Here is a 25,808-nt window from a genome sequence, read left to right as displayed (position 1 = left end):
ACAGAGCCCTCCAATATGGCTTCAACCTCAGGATTCTTTGCAGCTACAGGCCCTTCAGCCCTCCAAGCCTGCATCGATCATGCTGCCTGACTAAACAGACAATGTGAGTGGAGAGGGAGTTAAGCACAGGTTAAAGAGGTGCGAATTGTTTCAAGCCAAGATAATTAGTGAGATTTTGCAAGTCCAGGCAAATCGTAGGGGTTACAGATAGTATGACATGAACCCAAGATCCCAGTTGAGGCCATCCTCATGTGTGCGGAACTTGACTATCAATTTATGCTCGGCGATTCTACATTGTCATGTGTCTTGAAGGCTGCCTTGGAAAACGCTTATCCAAAGATTGGAGGCTGAATGTCCTAGACTGCTGAAGTGTTCCACGATAGGAAAGGAACACTCCTGTCTAGTGATTGGCGAGTGGTGTCCATTCATCGTAGCATCTGCATGGTGTCACTAATTTATATGCCTGAGGACATCCTCCCCTGCAGTGTATTAGGTAAACAACCTCCTACTTACTATCCTGGATTGAGACAATTCACACCTCTTTAACCTGTGCTTAACCTTCTCTCCACTCACATTGTCTGTATCTGTAAAGACTTGATTAAGACTCATATTCCAAGCATTATATTGCAATTGAGTCTGTGTCTATATATGTCCTGTTTGTGAAGTCAACTCTCTACTCACCTGATGAAGGAGCAATGCTCCGAAAGCTCATGCTACCAAATAAACCTGTTAGACTTTAACCTGATGTTGTGAGACTTTTTACTGTGCCCACCGAGTCCAAAGCTGGCATCTCCACATCATCCTATTCATGTATTCATCTAGTTGCCCTTTATATGTCACTATCATACCCGCTCTATCACCTCCCCGGGTAGTATGTTCCAGACATTCACCACCCTCTGTGTAAAACACTTGCCTCGCACATCTCCTCTAAACTTTTCCTTATGCACCATAAATTTATGTCCCCTGGTACTTGACTGTTCTACCCTAGGAAAGAACATCTGACTATCCATTCTGTCCGTGCCACTATAATCTTGTAAACCTTTATCAGGTCATCCCTCAACCTCTGTCATTCCAGTGAGAATAAACCAAGTTTATCCAACCTTTCCTCATAGCTAATACCTTCCAGACCAGGCAACATCTTGGAAAGCCTCTTCTGTAGCCTCTCCAAAGCATCCACATCCTTCTGGTAGTGTGGCAACCAGAATTGTACACAATATTCTAAATAAGGCCTAACTAAGGTTCTGTACATCTGTAATATGACCTGCCAATTTTTATACTCAATGCCCCAAACGATGAAGGCAAGCATGCTGTATGCCTTCTTGACTACCTTATCCATCTGCATTGCCACTTTCAGTGATCGATAGACATGTACGCCCAGTTCTTTCTGCCTGTCAATACTGCTAAGGGTTTTACCATTTACTATATAATTCCTACATGCATTGGACTTTCCAAAATGCATTATCTCACACTTATCTGGATTATACTCTATTTGCCATTTCTCCGCCCAAGTCTCCAACCAGTCTATATCTTGTTTCATTCTCTGACAATCCTCTTCACTATCCACAACTCCACCAATTTTTGTGTCATCTGCGGAACTTACTGATCAAACCAGCTACATTTTCCTACAGATAATTTATATATACCATGAACGATAAAGGTCCCAGAACTGATCCCTATGTAATACTGCTAGTCACAGCCTTCCATTAAGAAAAGCACTCCTATACTGCTAGCCTCTGTCTTCTATGGCCAAGCAGTTCTGGATCCATCTTGCCAGCTCTCCTCTGATCCCATGTGGTTTCACTCATACCAGCATGACCAACTCTAAGTTGTGAATGAACTAAAATTCGTCAGGAGTAAATCAAAGAACAAAGAACAGTACAGCACAGGAACAGACCCTTTGGGCCCACCAAGCCTGTGCCGATACAGATGCCTCCCTAACCTAATATTTTCTTGCCTCTACGTGGTCCACATCCCTCCATTCCCTGCCTATTTGTGTATTTATCCAGATGCCTCTTGAACATTGTTATAGAATCTGCTTCCACCACCTCCTCCAGCAGCACATTCTAGGCATTCACCACCCTCTGGTGAAAAGTTGCCCCTGATATCTGTTTTAAACTTTCCTCCTCTCACTTTCGACCTATGCCCCTGAGAAATTGACCCTTTAACCCTGGGAAAAAGACTCTGACTATCCACTCTATCCAAGCATGTCATAAGAAAGAACAAAGAACATCCCAGCACGGGAAACAGGCCCTTCGGCCCAACGAGCCCGTGGCGCCGCATTTTCCGACACCTACCCTGCCCTGTGTGTATGTGAATGGAACCCCTAATGTAGCCAGATTCAGGGGAGAATAGTGTCAATTTGGTACACCAATCAGCCTAAGAGCACATCTTTGGGGTGTGGGAGGAAACCGGAGCGCCCGGAGGAAACCCACGCAACCACAGAGAGAATGCGCAAACTCCCACACACACAGGCCCAAATCCATGTATCTGCACAGCTAGCAGTGATAGTCACTGAGCTGTTGTGGTGCCCGTCTGCTGGTCCAGGATTAAGCATACACAACGACACAAAGTACTAGGCCACTCTCGGAACCTCCAAGAGCAGCCCACGCACAACCCACCGTATGCATGCCCCTCGTTTGACAACAAGGTGGACCGACACCTGTGGATTAAAAAGACAAAACATTAACATGTAATACTACATTTCCAGTGTCGTCCCGAGGCTCTTACCCTATTTAATACCCTCTACTATAACCCTCCATCCCTGTTTCGCTCATGTGTCTATCTAAGTAAACCTTAAACAAGTCCAACGTGCCTGCCTCCACCACCTTACTTGGTAGCGCGTTCCATACCCCCACGACCCTCTCCGTGAAAAACCTTCCTCTCGTATCCAAATTATACTTCTCCCCCCTCACCCTTAGATCGTGACCTCTTGTAATTGTCCCCAATCTAGGGAAAAGCCTACCACTGTTGACTCTATCTACTCCCTTCATTATTTTATACACCTCTATCAGATCCCCCCTTAACCTCCGTCTTTCTAAGGAGAAGAGCCCTAGTTTCTCCAACCTTTCCTCGTAACTCAGTCCTTCCATGCCAGGCAACATCCTGGTAAACCTCCTCTGCACCCTCTCCAGGGTCTCCACGTTCTTCCGGTAGTAAGGTGACCAGAACTGGACGCAGTACTCCAAGATGCGGCCTAACCAATGTTCTGTACAACTGAAGCATTATATGGCAGCTCTTATACTCTATACCCCTTCCTATAAAGGCTAGCATTCCATAACCTTTCTTCACAACCTTCTCTACCTGTGTTGATACCTTCAGAGACTTGTGCACCTGCACTCCCAGGTCCCTCTGTATTTCTATACTCTTAATCGGTCTACCTTTTATCATGTAACTCCTCCCTGCATTATTCCTTCCAAAATGCATCACCTCGCATTTGTCAGGATTAAATTCCATCTGCCATCTATCTGCCCAATATACCAACCTATCTACATCCTGCTGTGTCACCTGACAGTCCTCCTCAGCATCTGCCAATCCTGCCATCTTGGTGTCATCCGCAAACTTGCTGATCACACCACGTACGCCCTCTTCCAAGTCGTTTATATATACTACAAAGAGGAGAGGTCCCAGTACTGAGCCCTGCGGCACACCACTGGTGACTGACCTCCAGCCAGAAAAGGACCCTTCCAATACTACTCTGTCTCCTATTGCCCAGCCAGTTTTCAATCCACCTAGCTACCTGTCCTTGTATCCCATGTGCCTTAACCTTTTCTACCAGCCTACCGTGAGGGACTTTGTCAAACGCCTTACTGAAATCCATATAGATTACATCAACGGCTCACCCATCGTCAACCGTTTTTGTCACCTCCTCAAAGAATTCTACCAGATTCGTAAGGCAAGACCTCCCCCGAACAAAGCCATGTTGCGTATCCCTAATCAGATCGCAACACTCCAAATGCTCATACATCCTATCCCTAAGAATTTTTTCCAATAATTTTCCTACCACTGATGTCAAACTCACTGGTCTATAATTACCAGGGTTGTCCCTACTACCCTTTTTAAACGGCGGTACCACATTAGCTGAGATCCCTCAGTATGCTAATATTTCTAAGGGCTCTACCATTTACTGTATACTTTCCTTCTGCAGTAGGCCTTCCAAATCACATCACCTCACATTTGTCTGGGTTAAATGCCATCTGCCATTTTTCAGCCCACGTCTCCAGTTTATATCCTGCTGTAGCCTCTGACAGTCCTCCTCATTATCTGCTACTCCCCCAATTTTTGTATCATCTGCAAATTTATTAATCAGACCATCAATATTTTCCTCCAAATCATCTATATATATTACAAACAACAGAGGTCCCAGCACTGATCTTTGCGGAACACCACTTGTCACAGACCTCCAATTAAAGTCTGCATGTTATCCCAGTGTCTGTGTGGGTTTCCTCCAGTGCGCCGGTTTCCTCCCACAGTTCAAAAGAGTGGTACTCCGGTCATACTCTCTTCCATCCTTTTCCATCAGGAAAATGATACAAAAGTCTGAGGACACTACCAATCAACTCAAAAAAGGCTTCTTCCCTGCTGCCATTAAACTTTTGAATGGAACTACCTCACATTAAGTTGATCTTTCTCTACACTCTACACCCTGGGACCGCAACTGTGTCCAAGGAAGAGACAAAGATTTGCGTCAGAGGCGCAGCAATTTCATCTTGTAAACCTATCAGGTCCTCTCTCATCCTCCAATGCTCCAATGAAAACAATCCAAATTTGTTCAACCTTTCTTCATCGATGATATCCTCCAAACCAGGCTACATCCTGGTAAGTCTCTTCTGCACTCTTTCCAATGCATCAACGTCCTTCCAGTTGTGTGGCGACCAGAATTGTACACAATACTCCAAACGTGGCCTATCCAGCTTATACAGCTGCAACATGATTTTCCAAATCCTATACTCAATGCCCCAACCGATGAAGGCCAGCATGCCACGTGCCTTCTTGTCCACCTGAGTTGCTACCTTCAGAGAACTGTGGATCTGCATGCTGAGATCCCTCAGTATGCTAATATTTCTAAGGGCTCTACCATTTACTGTATACTTTCCTTCTGCAGTAGGCCTTCCAAATCACATCACCTCACATTTGTCTGGGTTAAATGCCATCTGCCATTTTTCAGCCCACGTCTCCATTTTATATCCTGCTGTAGCCTCTGACAGTCCTCCTCATTATCCGCTACTCCCCCAATTTTTGTATCATCTGCAAATTTATTAATCAGACCATCAATATTTTCCTCCAAATCATCTATATATATTACAAACAACAGAGGTCCCAGCACTGATCTTTGCGGAACACCACTTGTCACAGACCTCCAATTAAAGAAGTACCTTTCCAATGCTACTCTCTGCTTTCTATGCCCAAGTCAGTTTTGTATCCATCTTATCCAGCTCATCTTGGATCCCATATGACTTCACCTTCTGTAGCAGCCTGCCATGAGGAACCTTATCGAAGGCTTTACTAAAGTCCATGTGTATAACATCCACTGCCCTGCCCTGATCAATTTTTCTTGTCACTTCCTCAAAGAACTCAATCAAGTTTGTGGGACATGACCTTCCCTTGGGTAGCACAGTGGTTGGCACTGCTGCCTCACAATGCCAGGGACCTGGGTTCAATTCTAGCCTTGGTCCACTGTCTGTGTGGAGTCTGCATGTTATCCCAGTGTCTGCGTGGGTTTCCTCCAGTGCGCCGGTTTCCTCCCACAGTTCAAAAGAGTGGTACTCCGGTCATACTCTCTTCCATCCTTTTCCATTAGGAAAATGATACAAAAGTCTGAGGACACATACCAATCAACTCAAAAAAGGCTTCTTCCCTGCTGCCATTAAACTTTTGAATGGAACTACCTCACATTAAGTTGATCTTTCTCTACACCCTAGCTATCACTGTAACACTACACTCTGCACTCTCTCCTTTCCTATGAACGGTACGCTCTGTCTGTATAGCATGCAAGAAACAATATTTTTCACTGTATACTAATACATTTGACAATAATAAATCAAATCAAATCAGAGATCAAAAGCCTAATCAAATAGATTTTAAGTGTGATGTTGAGGGGCAGAGGCACGAGAGAGGAACTTCAGAGCTTATGGCTCAAGCAGCTAATAGCATAATCCTCAAGAGTGCAGTGATTAAAATCAGGATTTTTAAGAGACCAGAATTAGAGGAGCACAGAAATCTCAGATGAGGGGCTGGGGAACATTACATATAAAGGGATGGATGAGGCTATGAAGGGATTTGAAAACAAGAATGAGAATTTTAAAATCAAGCCATTGCTTTATTGAGAGCCGATCTGAGTCCAGATTTTTAGCAAGAAATGCTACAGCAACAGAAACAGAAGTCAGAAAAAAATGACTAGGAGCAGTTTGCAGTTTACAGGTATGTAAAAATAATTACCAGAACAAACAGCTTTTGACAGTATCTGGACTGTTTATTCTTTGTCTGGAAATGAAGCATCATCTTCACATCATACTTAAGCGAACTGTACATATTCTGATTTTTTTGTGTGCATGTCCAGTTACCAATCTAGTGTGTCGGGGGAAGAAATTGCACTGAGTTGTGTTAAATCTTTCAACATTAGTTTTTGAAAATTCCCTATCCAGTTCCACCCAAGCTGACAGTGGCTACTGATCATTTCTTCAAAGATGTTTCCAAGTTTTTAATTTTTTGAGATTATTGATTCGTCATTTTTTAATCTAACTTTTCATTAGAGTTGCCTATCTCTGAACCATATGTTGTATCGTGAGACCTTGTCAAGTACATTATTAAACATGCGTGGAATTGACCAAGTCACCAAAGACTTTGGTAAAGTAGGCTTTTCATTTACTGGATAAAAGCTTTTGATTTACTGGCCCAAGGGAGTAACAAATTACAAAAATATCAAACTTTGCTCTGTTTCTCTTGGGTGCAAAAAACGTTTTGAGTCATTTTTATGGTGCGATTACAAATTGTGTACTGCACAACTATAAATTCACATTCTGGCTAGAAACATACACTAGCAGCATCTAAAATTAAGTTGGGCTGAGGGGGCTGAAATGCAGCAACTGAGACATTGCCAGGAACAGAGAGAGCATTGGAGGAATACAGAGAGAGTAGGAGGGATCTCAAACGGGGAGTTAGGAGAGCAAAGAGGGGGCATGAGGTGGCTTTGGCAGGTAGGGTTAAGGAGAATCCAAAGGCATTTTACTATCTTAAGAACAAAAGGGTGGCTAGGGGTAAAATCGGTCCTCTCAGGGACAGACGTGGGGAATTGTGCTAAGAGGCAGAGGGAATGGGAGAGATCCTGAATGAATACTTTGCGTCGGTATTCACGAAGGAGAGGGGCTTGATGTCTGGTACGGTCATTGAGGGAGCAGTAGACCAATTGAAAGATCTATCGATTACGAGGGAAGAAGTTAGGGCTTTTAGCTGGCATTAAAACCGATAAATCTCCGGGGCCTGATTGCATTTATCCTAGGCTGCTTAGGGAGGCGAGGGATGAGACTGCTGGGCCTCTAACGCGAATCTTTGTCTCTTCTTTGGACACAGGTGAGGTCCCAGAGGACTGGAGGATAGCGAACGTGGTACCGTTGTTTAAAAAGGGTAGGAGGGATAGCCCAGGTAACTATAGGCCGGTGAGCTTAACGTCAGTGGTAGGTAAGTTGATGGAGAGGATTCTTAGGGATAGGATGTATGCGCACTTAGAGCATTGTGATCTGATTAAGGATACGCAGCATGGCTTTGTAAAGGGGAAGTCTTGCCTTACGAATCTGGTAGAATTCTTTGAGGAGGTGACAAAAACGGCCGACGAAGGACAAGCCGTTGATGTTGTCTATATGGATTTCAGTAAGGCGTTTGACAAAGTCCCTCATGGTAGGTTGGTACAGAAGATTAAAACTCAAGGGATATGTGGCCAGGTATCTAGTTGGGTAGAGAACTGGCTTGCAAAGAGGAGTCAGAGAGTAGTAGTGGAGGGGTCCTTTTCTAGCTGGAGGTCTGTCACTAGTGGTGTGCCGCAGGGCTCAGTACTGGGACCTCTTCTCTTCGTAGTGTATATAAATGATTTGGAAGAGGGAGTAGGTGGTGTGATCAGCAAATTTGCTGATGACACCAAGATGGCTGGATTGGCGGGCAGTGAGGAGCAGTGTCTGGCAACACAGCGGAATATTGATAGGCTGGTTGATTGGGCAGATATGTGGCAAATGGAGTTTAATCCAGATAAATGTGAGGTGATGCATTTTGGCTGGAGTAATGTAGGGGGGAGTTATATGGTAAAGGGTAAGCCCGTAAGGAGTATAGAATCGCAGCGAGACCTGGGGGTGCAAGTGCACAAGTTTTTGAAGGTGGCAGTGCAAGTGGAGAGTGTGGTGAAGAAAGCCTATGGTATGTTAGCCTTTATAGGAAGGGGTACAGAATATAAGAGCTGGAGTCTAATGTTGCAGTTGTACAGAACGTTGGTTAGGCCGCATTTAGAGTACTGTGTCCAGTTCTGGTCACCTTACTACTGGAAGAATGTGGAGACTCTGGAGAGAGTGCAGAGGAGGTTTACCAGGATGTTGCCTGGTATGGAAGGACTGGGGTATGAGGAAAGATTGAAGAAATTGGGGCTCTTTTCCCTTGAAAGACGCTGACTGAGGGGGGATCTAATAGAGGTATATAAGATTATGAAGGGTATAGATAGAGTAAACAGAGGTAAGCTATTTCCTATGATAGAGACACGTAGGACAAGGGGCCATGGACTTAAGGTGAGGGGGGAGAGGTACAACACAGATATTAGAGGGAGGTTTTTCCCACCGAGGGTACTGGGGGTATGGAATGCTCTGCCAAGTAAGGTGGTGGAGGCAAACACGCTAGAGTCATTTAAGAGTAACTTAGACAGGCACATGACCGAGTTGGAGATGGGTGGATATAGGAGATTGTTTTAAATAAGAGTCATTAGCATTGGGGCGTCCCTGGTAAGGTAAATGGATACGGTATAATAATAATGTTTTTTTCCCTTTTCATTCACAAGTTATAAGTCGGTCCGCCTCGTGTCCAACGAGGGGCATACACGCGATGGGTTGTACTGGGGCTGCTCTTGGTTGTTCGAGACAGGCAACATCCTGGCAAACGTCCTCTGCACTCTCTCCAGAGTCTCCACGTCCTTCCGGTAGTAAGGCGACCAGAACTGGACACAGTACTCTAAATGCGGCCTAACCAAAGTTCTGTACAACTGCAACATTAGACTCCAGCTTCATGTCGTTAGTGTGTGCCTAAACTGGACAAGATACTGGGCAAGACGACAGCTCAGTGACTATTGCTGATTGCTGTGCAGACACATGGATTTGGGACGGTGTCTGTGGGAGTTTGCGCATTCTCCCCCTGCTTGCGTGGGTTTTCTCCAGGTGCTCCAGTTTCCTCCCACACCCCAAAGATGTGCTGTTAAGCTGATTGGCAGGAATAAATTGTCCCTAAATCAGTTTCCCTCAATCTGGATGGCCATAAAACATTAGACAAGGGTCGTGGGTGGAAAGGGGGACTGGTGGTGTTGAGATGGCAGCGCTGGCTCGTTGGGCCGAAGGGCCTGTTTCCTGGGCTGTTTTTGTTCTTTGTTCTTTGTCATTGTATCACAGGTTAAAGCCTCAGCCCGTGACGCTCATAAGGCCAAATTTTCAAAATATTGTAAGTGAACAATTAGCACTAAACTACAAAAAAAGTTTAAAAAGTGAGCATATAACAAACCTTCCATCCAGGGGGCAGCACCTTCTAAAACATCCCAGTGTAAATTTGTATATCATTGATATTCCCCAACAACAATCATTTACTTTTTATACAAAAATATGCAGTGCTGTTACACATACCAGTGACAGCAGGCAAAAAAGCATTATTTGTACTGTATTTACCTAGAGTGCTAATAATTATTTTTCATCAAATGATAACCAAGAGAAATTTCCTATTGTTTCAATCTAGGTAATACTGTGTCTTAAATATGTTTTTCAAAATTAAATTCTGACATACTATTACGAGCTGATTTTGTTATTGCGTTAGTTGCATGCCTTTGTGCCTCAGGAAAAGTAGATGTAGCCACTAATACCAAAAGCTTTTCCAGGGCTCCTGTTTCACGGATGATTGCAACATTCTGTGACTCTTCCAGACAGTTTGCCAGTACATGCAATGTATCTGCATGAAGATCACTAAATTCCTGGGGGGGACAAAATAAATGCAATCACTAATATTAAAATGTAGTATTAATATTTGCAATTTTGTGCAAAAACTGTTAAATATTCTGAATATCACTGTAAAAATCATGAATCATAAATTATAAAATTGTCTTCTACTTTGTAAAGTATTTTTCTTTGGAGCCTTAATAACCAATTAAATTCCATTGAATAAAGCAAATAAACTCCAGCAGAAACCTGTAACTGGAAGTGTAATCGCATGACATGACTTCATACTGTGTGCACTGATCATGGAAGCCAGCCAGTGAGCTGGTATACGGAGCAAATTGAATCAAATTCCTATTTTAAGTAGGCCAGTAAACTATATTCACATGCCTCACCTGAATTGTACATCCAATCATGTGATGAAAAGGTTCAATTTCAGAAAAATTGTCTAATTATAGATTTAAGTATACACAGCCCGAAGTGTCCAAAATCAAATGCCTATCTTAAAACAGCAATACCACAAGAATTTCATCATGCAAACCACCATGAAAATGTTACAAAATTAAATCAAACCTAAGGAAATTAAAACAAAAATGTTATATTTTCCCCACCAGTCATGGAAAATATTCAAAGAGCCAGTTAATAAAGATAGGATAAGGACAGGTTAAATTAAATGTAAGGCCAGACGAGTACAGCTCCACAGGAACACAAAACAGTATCTTTTAATAAGAAGACAATACCAGTAAAATTTTCAGGAACGAGTTGGCTCTCCCAAACTGATTATTAATGTAATGTACGGTCATTGAGGGAGCGGTAGACCGATTGAAAGATCTATTGATTACGAGGGAAGAAGTGTTGGGGCTTTTAGAGGGCATTAAGACCGATAAATCTCTGGGGCCTGACTGCATTTAACCTAGGCTGCTTAGAGAGGCGAGGGATGAGATTGCTGGGCCTCTGACGCAAATCTTTGTCTCTTCTTTGGACACAGGTGAGGTCCCAGAGGACTGGAGGATAGCTAACGTGGTACCGTTGTTTAAAAAGGGTAGGAGGGATAGCCCAGGTAACTATAGGCCGGTGAACTTAACGTCAGTGGTAGGTAAGTTGATGGAGAGGATTCTTAGGGATAGGATGTATGCGCACTTGGAGCGTTGCGATCTGATTAAGGATACGCAGCATGGCTTTGTAAAGGGGAAGTCTTGCCTTACGAATCTGGTAGAATTCTTTGAGGAGGTGACAAAAACGGTCGACGAAGGACGAGCCGTTGATGTCGTCTATATGGATTTCAGTAAGGCATTTGACAAAGTCCCTCATGGTAGGTTGGTACAGAAGATTAAAGCTCATGGGATATGTGGTCAGGTGCCTAGATGGGTAGAGAACTGGCTTGCAAAGAGAGTCAGAGAGTAGTAGTGGAGGGGTCCTTTTCTAGCTGGAGGTCTGTCACTAGTGGTGTGCCGCAGGGCTCAGTACTGGGACCTCTTCTCTTTGTAGTGTATATAAATGATTTGGAAGAGGGAGTAGGTGGTGTGATCAGCAAATTTGCTGATGACACCAAGATGGCTGGATTGGCGGGCAGTGAGGAGCAGTGTCTGGCAATACAGCGGGATATTGATAGGCTGGTTGATTGGGCAGATACGTAGCAAATGGAGTTTAATCCAGATAAATGTGAGGTGATGCATTTTGGCCGGAATAATGTAGGGGGAAGTTATATGATAAAGGGTAAGCCTGTAAGGAGTATAGAGTCGCAGCGGGACCTGGGGGTGCAAGTGCACAAGTCTTTGAAGGTGGCAGTGCAAGTGGAGAGTGTGGTGAAGAAAGCCTATGGTATGTTAGCCTTTATAGGAAGGGGTATAGAATATAAGAGCTGGAGTCTAATGTTGCAGTTGTACAGAACGTTGGTTAGGCCGCATTTGGAGTACTGCATACAGTTCTGGTCGCCTTACTACCAGAAGGACGTGGAGACTCTGGAGAGAGTGCAGAGGAGGTTTACCAGGATGTTGCCTGGTATGGAAGGACTGGGGTATGAGGAAAGATTGAAGAAATTGGGGCTCTTTTCCCTTGAAAGACACCGACTGAGGGGGGATCTAATAGAGGTATATAAGATTATGAAGGGTATGGATAGAGTAAACAGAGGTAAGCTATTTCCTATGATAGAGTCACGTAGGACAAGGGGCCATGGACTTAAGGTGAGGGGGGAGAGGTACAACACAGATATTAGAGGGAGGTTTTTCACACAGAGGGTAGTGGGGGTATGGAATGCTCTGCCAAGTAAGGTGGTGGAAGCAAACACGCTAGACTCCTTTAAGAGTAACTTAGGCACATGACTGAGTTGGAGATGGGTGGATATAGGAGAACCTTTAATTAAGGGTCATTAGCATTGGGGTGTCCCTAGAAATGTAAATGGGTATAGTATGATAATAATGCTTTTCTCTTTTCATTCACAGGTTTTAAGTCGGTCCACCTCGTGTCCAACGAGGGGCATACACGCGATGGGTCGTACTGGGGCTGCTCTTGGTTGTTCGAGATTGGCCTAGTGCTTCATGTCGTTAGTGTGTGCCTAAACTGGACAAGATACGGGGCAAGATGACAGCTCAGTGACTATCGCTGATTGCTGTGCAGACACATGGATTTGGGCCGGTGTCTGTGGGAGTTTGCGCATTCTCCCCGTGCTTGCGTGGGTTTTCTCCGGGTGCTCCGGTTTCCTCCCAAACCCCAAAGATGTGCTGTGAGGCTGATTGGCAGGAATAAATTGTCCCTAAATCAGTTTTCCCTCAATCTGGATGGCCATAAAACATTAGATAGGGGTCATGGGTACAGAGGTGGTGTTGAGATGGCAGCGTGGGCTCGTTGGGCCGAAGGGCCTGTTTCCCAGGCTGATTTTGTTCTTCTTTGTAAAATAACTAATTCAAATCACAGTATTAAGCCTGCTCTGTCATTCCATATGATCATAGCTGATCCCCTGTCTCAATGTAATACTCCCACTCTCTCGCCATACCCCTTGATGCTTTTAGATATTAAAAATCTATTTCCTATCTTCTATATTCAGTGACTTGGCTCCACAGTCTTCTGTGGTAAAGAATTCCACAGATTCGCCACCCTCCGAGTGAAGACATTTATTCTCCAATGCTGTATTATATTCTATCTGCCATTTCCTCAATCACTACATGTAATACCCCTTTGCAGACTCTCTGCAACCTCCTCGCAATATAATTTTTTTTAGCAAACTTAAAGACATTACACATACTCTTCTCACCTAAGTCATTGATATAAATTGTAAATAGTTCAGTTTCAAGCAATGATCCTTGAACATCCTTTAGTTACAGCCTATAAATCCAAAAATAACCCATTTATTCCTATTGTCTACTCTGCCTGTTAGTCAATAACCAATCTACATTAATATATTGCTGCCAACACATGAGTGTGAAGTTTGTCTCATAACCTCTTGTACTGTACCTTACTTTTAGGAAATCCAAATGCACTACATCCACTGATCCTCCTTTGTTTACTTGCTTGTAACAATTCCAAAAACTTTCAAAAAATTTATCAAACATTATTTCCATTTCATAAATCTGTATTACTCTGTTATGACATTCTTAACCATATATTCTAGTATCTTTCCTGCTAAACATATAGAACTAACTGGTCTATAGTTCTATGTTCCCTCCCTCCCTACTAATTCGGTGAGCTTCTCGTTAAGTACAGGACCAGCAGCTTTGTAGATCTCTGTGGGTATGGCATCTGTCCCTGGGGCTTTGCCACAGGATAGCTGGCTGACAGCTTTTGTGACTTCGGCTACTACCGGTGGGTCATCCATGGCGCTGCTGATATCAACCTGGGGAATCCTGTCTATTGCCTCATCGTTAATAGATGACGGTCGGTTGAGGATGGCTTCAAAGTGTTCAGCCCATCTCTGCAGGATCTGAGCCATCTCTGCAATGAGAGTTGTACCATCTGTATTCAGTAGGGGGGAACTCCTGAGAGATTGAGGTCTGTAGAGAGTGTTGAGGGCTTCACAGAACTATTTCAAGTCGTTTCTGTCAGCGTATCCCTGTACTTCAACTGCCTTGGTGCTCAGCCAGGCATCCTGCATTTTACGCAATTTATTCTGGACTGTGCTGCAAGCACTGGTAAAAGCATTTTTCTTGGCAGCTGACGATGGGTCATTCTGACAGGCCCGATGAAGACAGTGCTTTTCAACAAGTAGAGCCTGTAACTCCTCATCATTCTCATTAAACCAATCATGCAGCTTGCGGGTAGAGGGCCCGAGCATCTTCGGTGCAAATGTATGGACAGCACCCCTGAAGCGTTCCCAGTCATCCTCAGCGTTGTCTGCGAGGTGTATGTCAGCAAGCTTGATTTCTAAGTCTTCCGCCAGTACTGAAGCTATCCTGGGGTTCTTTAGCTTGGCCGCATTGATTCTTTTCATAACCTTGCTTCCTTGTGATCGCCTTTTGGGTCTGATGCGGAGCCTCATTTTGGGGACAATGAGCCTGTGATCTGTCGAGCAGTCAGCACCACACATGGCCTTGGTCAGTCTGACATCCTGCCTGTCTTTTCTCCTGACAATGACATTGTCAATGAGATGCCAATGCTTAGAGCAGGGGTGCATCCAAAAGGTCTCGTTATGTGTAGGCAGACGGAAGGTTGTGCTGCTGATGACGAGGTCATGTGCTGCAGAGGTCTTCATTAAGGGTAGGCTGTTACTGTTACACTTGCCCACTCCATGCCTCCTAATGACTCCGTATCAGATTGCAGAGTCACACCCTACTCTTGCATTGAAATCTCCAAGCAAGATCAGCTTGTAGGTACTGCTCACTGCTGATAGTAGGGCGTTTAGTTCTTCGTAGAACTTGTGTTTCATCTTGTCCAGGTTGTTCATTGTGAGGGCATAGGCGCTGATCAGGTTGGCTTGACTTCTGTTCTGTAGCAGAAGCTGTAATGTCATAAGCCGGTTGTTCACACCTTTGGATAGACTATCAAGTTTCTGAACAAGGTGACTCCTGACAGCGAATCCAACTCCAGCATCACGATGCTCATCGCTGCCACGACCACTCCAGAGAAAAGTATATCGACCTCCGGTTTCAATCAACTGACCTACGTTGGTCCTGTACTTATCGAGAAGCTCACCGAGTTGTTCCAGTCCTTTTGGAAGCAAGGATCCATTCCTCAGGAACTTAAAGATGCTTCCATCATACATCTCTACAGGAGGAAGGGCAATTGGCAAGTATGCGACAACCACCGAGGAATCTCGCTGCTCTCCATCACAGGAAAAACCCTCGCAAGAGTCCTGCTAAATCATCTGGTCACTCATCTGGAGCTGGGCCTGCTTCCAGAGTCACAGTGTGGCTTCCGCAAAGGTCGCGGGACTATTGACATGATTTTTGCTGCGCGCCAACTTCAGGAGAAGTGTCAGGAGCAGAATCGCGAGCTCTATACCTTTGTTGACCTCGCGAAAGCCTTCGATGCTGTAAGCCGACAAGGCCTGTGGAGGATCATGTCAAAGTTCAGCTGCCCGCCCCCCCCCCGAATTCATTCGGATGGTACGCCAGTTCCATGATGGCATGATGGCCAGAGTTCTGGATGGCGGAGAATCCTCTGAGGCATTCCCAGTCACCAATGGCGTCAAACAGGTCTGTGTGCTCACACCCACACTGTTCAGCATGATGTTTACTGCCATACTGAATGATGCCTTCCAGGACAGTGTTGCTGGAATCAGCCTCAAGTACAGAGTGGATAGGAAGCTGTTCAACCTGAGGAGACTTCAAGCTTTTCAAAGTGAAGGAGACCGTTCTGAGAGACTTCCTCTTTGCTGATGACTGCGCCCTGTATATTGGCTCAGAGATACAAGTCCGTATGAATAAACTTTCCATGGCTTGTGACAACTTTGGACTCACAAGTCATGTACCAGCCTGCTCTTCATGCACCATACACAGAACCCATAATCACAATCAAAAGGCAGAAACTACAGGCAGTGGACCAGTTCACTCATCTTGGCAGCACCTTCTCCCAAGCAGTGACTATTAATACAGAAGTTAACTGCAGAATAGCAAAGGCAAGTTCTGCTTTCGGCAGACCGCACTCCACTGTATGGGAACATCGAGGAATCCGCCCAGCAACAAAACTGAAGGTCTGCGGTACTCACTACCCTCCTGTATGCCTGTGAAACGTGGATTGTGTATCAAAGGCATGCAAGACAGCTCAATCATTTCCACATGACTTGTCTTCGCAGAATATTACGCATCAGATAGCAAGACAAAGTACCGGACACTGAGGTTCTCTCTAGAGCAAGTCTACCATCAGTCCACACACTGCTGATGACAGGGCAAACCAGGTGGGCAGGTCATGTCATCTGTATGTCAGAGGAGCGCATACCCAAGCAGCTCCTTTTTGGGGAACTCTCTGTTGGAAGGCGCTCACATGGAGGGCAGAAGAAACGTTTTAACGGCACACTCAAGGCCTCCCTGAAGTCGCCTGACATTGACACGACCACCTGGGAAACGCTGGCACAAAATCCCCCTACCTGGCGCTGCCTCATCCACAAAGGCTGTCAAGCTTACGAAGCAAGGTGTATTGCTGAAGCACAACTTAAGCACAAACTGTGCAAGTCTAGAGCCATCAGCGTAACAACTACAGTATCTACACAAGTCTGTCCAATATGTGCCAGGACATTCCGTGCCCGAATTGGCCTGATCAGTCATCTTCGGACACACTGCAACCAGCCTCAAAATGACTAATGGTGTCGAGGTCCTCATCGATGGTGATGGACAAACAACTTTCTTCAATAGCGGAGTTGGGTTTGCTACCTTGCAGTCCAGAAGACGATTCTAAAATCTAGACAATTCTGAAAGATCAATATATCCACCACCCACTCTGTAGCTACCTATGGTCGCTGGCCCCCCGACCATATCCGGGCCCAGTCACGATCCCCTCTTCCACCTCCCCGCCCTGATTTCTCCCCACCAACAATGCCAACCCAGCCCCTGCCGAAGATTGACCACACCCACACCCTCAGTGTACCCCAATCGCTGGCCTCCCTCCCTCCCTCCTTCGCCCCCTCCCACACTGATCCTGTCTGCAGGGTGACAGCAGGACGCGCCCCCCCCGCCACCTGACCTTCTGGGGGGCCCCGGCTGTAACCCCTTCACTTGAGGAGGATCAGGCTGCTAGCTTTCCAAAAGTGAGAGCTACTCTAAACCCCATTGAGTGAACCACTCCCAGGGAGGGAGGGGGGGAGGGTTTGGGGAGAAGGCTAGCGGTCTTGGAGACTTCAGTCCCGGGATCGTTAATCATTTTTAAATTATATTAAAATCTGCCCCCCCCCCCCACCCCACCCCCGCCACCTCCCCGCCCAACCACCGGCACAGCACACCTAACACAGCTCCACGCCTATTTCCAGCACGGAACTGTCAGTGCCAGAAATCTGGCACTGCAAGTGGTGCTCAGGACCAGATGCCCTGCATGGATCACACTAATCCAGCCCCGCTGAATTCTCCTGGGAGAATCTCCCCCTATATGTTTGCTAATGCTAATTTCTTTACATTACACATTTTCAACTAATTTTAGTGCCTTGTGTTTTCTACAATAAAGGCTGTCAGAAAGTATTTGGCATCTCCTCATACAACATTTTAACTTTTCCTCTCTCTGAGTCACTTTTGCCAATCTCTTCCTTTTTAAAAACCATAAAAGCACTTACAATCTTTTTATGTCACTTACTAGTTTCATATTTTATTTTATATTAATTTATTGGTTATCCTTTGCAGAATTCTAAAATCCTCTGAACCCACAGTCTGTCAATTCTTTTTAGCAATATTCTAAGCCTTTATCTTAAAATTTTGTTAGTCACATCCCACCACTGTTTCCACGATTTTTTAAAGGCTCAAACTTGCCAAACTGATTTTCTCATGAGTTTAAATAAAACATAAAACTAATCCAAAAGAATGAGATTGGGGATGTACAAGACAAAAATTGTGAGTGCTTATCAGTCACGCAAGCTATCCAGCAAATCGCAGATGCCATAGCAGACTTAGTATGGCTCCTGCACTGTCCAAGACCACAAGGAACTACAAAGGGTTGTGAACTAAGTCCAGTCCATCATGCAAACGAACCTCACATCGATTGACTCTGTCTAGGCTTCCTGCTGCCTCAGAAAAGCAGCCAGCATAATTAGGGCCCCATACACCCCGGACATTCTCTCTTCCATCTTCTTCCATTGGAAAAAAGATACAAAAGTCTGAGGTCACGTACCAACCAATTCAAAAACAGCTTCTTCCCTGCTGCCATCAGACTTTTGAATGGACCCACCTTGCACTCAGTTGATCTTTCTCTACACCCTGGCTACGACCGTAACATTACATTCTGTACTCTCTCCTTTCCTTCTCTATGAATGGTATGCTTTGTTTGTATGGCACGCAAGAAACAATACTTTCACTGTATACTAATACATGTGACAATAATAAATCAAATCAAATTTTAAAATGGTCTTTCACTTTTTTCTTTAGTCTGCGCCATTTCTAATTTTTGACATACGAAAGAGCTTCCCAATTTGATCACCTTCTGTCCTGAAATGGGAAGTTAAGCTGATGTGCTATTACACTTCAAGTGAATCTGGCATTACTAAATGAAGTTCTAATATGGTCTCTAGTTGCATTCCTATTTTCCATAATAGCAAGTGGGTCAAAATTATTTTACTGTCTTGCTTGAATGGGAGGAGGAAAACATTATACATTTGGGGAAGAATTTTCAGTCAACAGTTGTTGTTTATACAGGACACATGGAATCAATAATTGATTTTGATGCCACATGACAAAACGAACTGATTTCAAATTTCATTTACTATTGTATGTTGGTCATTATGGTAATGACTAGCATGTGATATCACAGTTGCTCAAGAAAGTACTGAAACTACTTCCATTACTGCATCATACTGTTAACAGTTGGATCAAACACTGCACTTTTACAAAATACACAATTTTATTACCGGTGTTTCAAGGACCTGCAGAAGGCTTTCATGGCCGTCGTTCTGACACAGTGCCTTTCTGCTCTCTACATCAGTGGATATGGTTATTAGGGTTTGCAATGCCAACTGTTGAATGACAGGATATTCAGAATTCAGTAGGTTCAGCACAGGAAAAATTCCGTTCATTCCATTAAGTGCAGCACGACACACATAGTCCTAGAAAAAATATTCAAGAGGAAAATAACCTTCAGAATTTTAATTCACTGTTGAATGAATATTTTAAAAATACTATAAATTTACTTCTGTGAATCCTAATTACATTCATACTTCGTAATTGTACTTACTCTGCCTGATTGAATTAAAAACTGTGCCCTTGTATCTCAGTATTCAGTCATACATTGTTCAATTTTATGGCCAACGATCGTAAGATGTATGGAGGTTAAATTGACTTGCACATTACAGTACACATTAGCCTGTTCCTGATTATTGCATTGCAGGCTTCATATTAAGTTCTGATGAAGTATCCTACAGATTCGAAACATTAGTTCTGTTTCTCTCTTCAGAGATGCTGAGGTTTTCCAGAATTTTCTGTTTCTATTTCAGATTTCCAGCATCCACAGTGTTTTGCTTTCATATTATATATTGTTGATATTATGTATATGTAAAAAATTTGTACTGCCTACTATTTTAAACAACTGTTGTGGGCCAACAGCCCATCTTTAGGTGACTGGCAAATTAGATATATACAAATTTGGGTTTGGTTTAGGATTACTTTAAAAAGGTCATAACAGCAACCCCCATGACATCTGATTTTTTAAATTGGTTTCACATATTGATTACGTTCATTAAATTAAGGAAATCAGTATTATCACATTATGTCTGAGAATACGCTTGTCAATCATAATTGAAGAAAAATAAATATTACCTTAACTAAATTTGAAATACACTCAATGGAATTCTTTTGAACATCAGGATCTGTACTTGAAAGAAGTTGAATGAGTGGTTCCATCCCACCTTTCTCATAAATTTCCACTTTACTGGTAAAATCAATGGACATGGAAGCTAGGCACAGAGTAGCGAGTTCATGGACAACAACATCATCTGAAGGCAGAAGAGGCAATAAACAGTTAAAATCGCTCATTCTCTCTCTGTCCCAATTCAATGTGTCACACTATTACACAAGCAAACAAAATTGGAATGAAATAGAGCCCTACTCTTTCTTGATGGGTTCTCCTGACCTGGAGTCAGAAAGTTAAAAACAATTAAAATTGTCCACGGTCGAGCTCAAGAGTTTAATAGAACTACAATTACCTGTGTTTTCTTTTTAGGCCATTTTAGGCCACTAGGAAGCACAGCACAGTGGCACAATCGTTAGCACTACTGCCTCATAGTGCCAAGGACCCAGGTTCAATTCCCGGCTTGGGTCACTGTCTGTGCAGAGTTGCACGTTCTCCCCGTATCTGCGTGTGTTTCCTTCAGGTGATCCGGTTTCCTTCCACAGTCCGAAAGACATGTTGGTTAGGTTCTTCGGCATGCTAAATTCTCCCCTCAGTGTACCTGAACAGGTGCCGGCGTGTGGTGACTAGGGGATTTTCACAGCAACTTCATTGCAGTGTTAATGTAAACCTACTTGTGACATAATAAATAAACTTAAACTTCTCAAAGGGAAATTACCTCAAAGAGAGTCCAAATCTAACTGAAAACATCACAACAATAATCAGACTCCAGACTAAACATGAGCAATGCCATATTTTTCATTTTTTTCTTGTATACTTCTGAAATATGAAACTATGGACAGTGCCAAACACTTAGAGAATTTCACCAAATACAAGAAGAAATCAACCAGTAATTAACAAATGGTTAACATTCATTCTAAATAGCACTGGTAAGACAGGAAGTCCTACATGCTGCTCAACATGCGTTCAGCTATGAGAAGTTAAGAGCTGGATGGACCATGGATATTCAAAATGGCAGCACTGGCGGATGTCAAGATCTACTTGCTCAGCAAAATTCTGGCAGAACTTAGCTGCACGCATATTAACACCTTCGCTAAAATGCATGTGGCGCAATTCACAGTATGAGCGAGTACATGTGCGTTTGCGTGCACACTATTTTGGCACCAAAATGGCCCAAACAATGAGTGCTACCAAGCATAATTGCATAGACACAATTTCAACACTTGGGACCAAACATTAGCATTAAGGCCTTTCAAATAAGTTAACTGAAGTGTAAAGCTCTCTGTGCTACCTTGCCATTGTACCTTAAGACAGTAAAAACTCCTTCACAAAAATATTATTAAAGATTGCTCAACTTGTTGTTTTGAGATGTCTTAAAGCAACTAAAGGAGACCTAGCATATCAGGTCTCCCCATCAGAAGATATTCATCTGAATGAAATATTAGGCTGAGTTTTTATCTTGAAGCAGAGGTAGGTTTTGTCTGGAGGTGGACATTCCAGCAATTTTGTGCTATCAGTTGGTGTGCTGCCAACAGTTTCCCACATCTAGCCTATAAGCAGGCAGCTTCTGGGATTGGTCCTTAATTGACCACTTTCTTGAAACCCTTCTCCAGCGTCCAAGCATAGCCACTCCCGAGTCCAGACCTGAAATTCAGCTCAACGTTGGAACTGGGGCCCTGGAATAAAAATCTGCTCATCATTGTTAAATGGGTGCAAGCCAGACGATGAAGTATGAAGCAAGACACAACTCATTTCTTTGAGAGGAGGTTTATTCATGTTGTGCGGCTTTACAGATCGTTCCTTCCTAACTACTACCCCGGTGTCCCAGTTAACTCTCCCTTTACTCTGAGTATCAGCTAAACAAATGAACTAATAGAAAATTTACGAATTAGCAGCCCCTTAAAGAGGTACCATAATAATAAAAACTTTAAAGGAAACTTAACAAACTAAATTAAAATATTGTTTCCAGGGTAGGTGATGCACTCCAGCTTTTGCAGCACCCACTTGTCACGGAAGGCTTCAGATTCCATATGCTCCCTCTGTAGGGACACCTGGATGTGAACACAGCCATGGAAGGGGTGCAGACAGTTAGGTTGGACGACCCCTGTTAATGCTCATGTTGTAAACACAGTAAAAAGTCTGACAACACCAGGTTTTAGTCCAACCTATTTATTTGATAATATTCTCACAAGCTTTCGAGGGGACAGCCTCTTTGTCAGGTGAATGGAGAGTTCTGGCCTCAGACAGAGCATATAAAGCACAGACAGTTTAGAGATTACTGATTAAAATGCGAATCCTTACACCTAACCTGCTGTTCAAGACCTGAAGTGGCTGACAATGTGAGTGGTAGGAGCACTGATCACAGTTTAAAGAGATGTGTATTGTCTCCAGACAGTACAGTAAGTGAGGTTTTGCAAACCCAGGCAAGTCACGGGGGTTACAGATAGTGCGACATGAACCCAAGATCCCTGTTGAGACCGTCCTCATGTGTGCGGAACTTGGCTATCAGTCTCTGCTCAGCGACTCTGCGCTGTCGTGTGTTGTGAAGGCCGCCTTGGAGAATGCTTACCCGAAGGTCAACACACGACAGCGCAGAGTCGCTGAGCAGAGACTGATAGCCAAGTTCCGCACACATGAGGACGGTCTCAACAGGGATCTTGGGTTCATGTCGCACTATCTGTAACCCCCGTGACTTGCCTGGGTTTGCAAAACCTCACTTACTGTACTGTCTGGAGACAATACACATCTCTTTAAACTGTGATCAGTGCTCCTACCACTCACATTGTCAGCCACTTCAGGTCTTGAACAGCAGGTTAGGTGTAAGGATTCGCATTTTAATCAGTAATCTCTAAACTGTCTGTGCTTTATATGCTCTGTCTGAGGCCAGAACTCTCCATTCACCTGACAAAGAGGCTGTCCCCTCGAAAGCTTGTGAGAATATTATCAAATAAATAGGTTGGACTAAAACCTGGTGTTGTCAGACTTTTTACTGTGTTTACGCCAGTCCAACACCGGCATACCCACATCAATGCTCATGTTGACCAGATGCACAAGAAGGTCCCCTGATCTACCCACGCCTCTCCATCAAAAATTCAGATGGTGAGGTTGAAGTGCAATCAAAACTTGAGGAGCACCAACTTCAAATAATCAAAAAGGGACAGCAAGCTCACTCAATCGATATGCACATGGAATACGGACTCCTCAAGACCGCAGAAAATAGGAGACCTGGGAGTCCATGATCCCATTAACCTATTATTGCATGAGACTGCTGCATGCAATGCCCTTCATGCCAAATCCCAATGGCAAAGTACCCCAATAAAAAGAAACCTCCACTGGGGGCTCCTTCTATTTCAGGACAGAAATCCACAGCGTGTCCAGACAGTTGGCGAGGGAAAGAAGGCGAAGGCTGTGCAGCAGCAGCCTATTCAGGAAGTGCCTCCTAGCAGAACAAAAAGGCAGAGGAAATTTCTGCTAGGAGGTTCAATTTGTTGAGCCAAGATTGTAGAAGGAGGTTTTGGGATTTAAGGCCAATGTGAAATTGGGTCTGAATGGGGATCAGTTCAGATGGGAGTCCACCACATGCTTGAGCTGCCTCAGCACCTTGATTGCAGCTGGGGCCAAATATCAGTTTTAAGGCTGGATATCAATAGGCATGTAATGCTTAAGTTGCTGTGGTGTCATCCAGTCCACTCTTCACCATTCAGGACATTTCTAATTCTGGTCACCCCAGCTCTCATACCCTTCCTCCAGCCACATGAACCAACTGCTTTATACATTTTGAATATACTATTTGAATAAATGGACTAATTGCAAATCAACCAATTAACAGCCCATTAAAGAGGCACAATGACAAAAGAAACAAAAACTAATGGAAACTTAACAAATTAAATAATATTGTTCCTGAGGCTGATGTTGCATGTCTGACCTTGGAATACCCACAGTTGTACGGACACCCAGGTGGAAACACAGCCTCAGAAGAGGGACAGTCAAGTCAAACAACCCCCACCTTGGCCTGCTATCTGAACCTGTTAATGACCACCTTGGTCAGGCCTCAGGGCAGACCCATGAAGTACCTAATCTGCCACCTTCCTCTGCATCAGGTGGCCAAGGATTAGGAGCATGGGGCTGAGATGCAACCAAAAATCGAGGTGCAGACTCATCAAGAAATCAAAAAGACTTGAGCCCTGTTCTTAATCAAATAAAGCCCTTCACAGCGTTTCTTTAGCAGCATAATCAACAAACTATTAACTATCATTGAGAAATTAATGAATTTAGAGATTAGAAAAGATTGTTATCCTCATTTATGAATTCAAATCCTGCAAAACCAATTAAGCGTAGATGATAGAATGGCCTGTGATTGTGTATTGTGTTGCAATGTGAAGTTATAAGGTGACAGTCCAGATTGAAATTATGATCAATTTAATTTGATTATATTTGGGAATCGGTCCCAATGTAGAATTTTCTCTCAGGTATCCTTAATGGAAAAAAATTGCAAAATGTCTGTGGAAAGTATGGGCTCAATTTTTCAAACTATTACTATTGTTTGTGTTATGTCCATAATTACAATGAGCACCCGTCCGGTTCCTGAATGGCAATGTCATGCCCAAACCCACATCAAGGGCCAGGACCATTTTGGGCTGTCAATTAATAGTGAACCTATTTACATGCATTTCATTTTTGGGAATATTCACGTATCTCAGTTATGAATTTCTTCAACAACACAATGTGTTATCTGAGTTTATAGATATTGTGTAATGTGTGAAGCGTGTGCTGAAGGTGTGGGGTGGACAGGGGGGCAGGATAGCAACAAAGGAAGTTTCTTTGTATTGATAACCTTCCATGCAATAAAGTAGTTGACATTTATATCACGTGTACTATAGATGATGGTTCCGAGGTTCTTCACAGAAATATGAGATAAATAAAAAACAAACCAAAAAAAAGATATTTGAAGGGATAACCAAAATTTGTCGGAGTCTTAAGAAAGGAAATTCAGAGTTGAATCGAAGGTAGCTAAAATTTGGAAGCAAGAAGAGAAAAGCAAAAGGAGGTTTGAAGGAGTAAGAGTATGGGAAGGGTAGTATTTGCAGCTGTTGTAGATTACAAGATAAGGAGGGGAGATGTTATGGAGAAAATCAAACACATGATCACAAATTTTATATTGAAGATTTTTGGGGATTGGTGACAATAAGTCAGTGAGAACAAGAGTGAAAAGTAAGGTGATAGTAAATGGCACGTCATAGGATATTAGCACCAGAGTTTCAGGACACAGGAGTAGGTCATTCAGCCTATCAACTACATCATGACTAATTTGTAACAGAACTCAGTTTACCTGCTTTTTCCCTATCCCTTGACACCATGATCTATTTCAGTACTGAAAGCTTCAGTTGCATCATCATCCATATCCTTTGGGAGAGAAAATCTCAGATTTTTTACTATCCATAGTGTGAAAACTTTTTTTTTTGAATTTGCTCCTGAACAGCTGAACTATAATTTCAAGGTTATCTTCCTTGCTCTCCATTCCCCCATCAGAATAAATAGTTCCTTTGTTTATTCTATTCACAACTTATATTTATATAGCACCTTTAACATAATGAAACATCCTGAGGCACATCACAGGAGCATTACAAAATGACAACAAGGAGACATTAAATCATATATTCAAAAGCTTGGTCAAAATGGAAGGTTCTGAGGAATGTCTTAAAAGGAGGCAAGCTGGTTAGATGCAAAGAGGCGTAGGTA

General features: G+C 43.5%; 1 protein-coding gene across 1 annotated transcript in view; it reads right to left on the bottom strand.

Moving 5' to 3' along the window:
- armc3 (armadillo repeat containing 3) overlaps positions 1-25,808 on the bottom strand; it is a 104,419-nt gene that overhangs the window by 29,676 nt on the left and 48,935 nt on the right. The window contains exons 6-8 of the mRNA XM_080211186.1: positions 20,039-20,214; positions 19,135-19,329; positions 10,015-10,198 (exon numbers count right to left, since the gene is read on the bottom strand). Coding sequence (XP_080067312.1) covers positions 10,015-10,198; positions 19,135-19,329; positions 20,039-20,214 — 555 coding nt within the window. The remainder of the gene's footprint in view (positions 1-10,014; positions 10,199-19,134; positions 19,330-20,038; positions 20,215-25,808) is intronic.

Source organism: Carcharhinus amblyrhynchos, chromosome 2 (genome assembly GCF_965287045.1).
Source record: "Carcharhinus amblyrhynchos chromosome 2, sCarAmb.v2.hapA, whole genome shotgun sequence".
Taxonomy (NCBI): Eukaryota; Metazoa; Chordata; class Chondrichthyes; order Carcharhiniformes; family Carcharhinidae; genus Carcharhinus; species Carcharhinus amblyrhynchos.
This window is presented reverse-complemented; position numbering and strand designations above follow the sequence as displayed.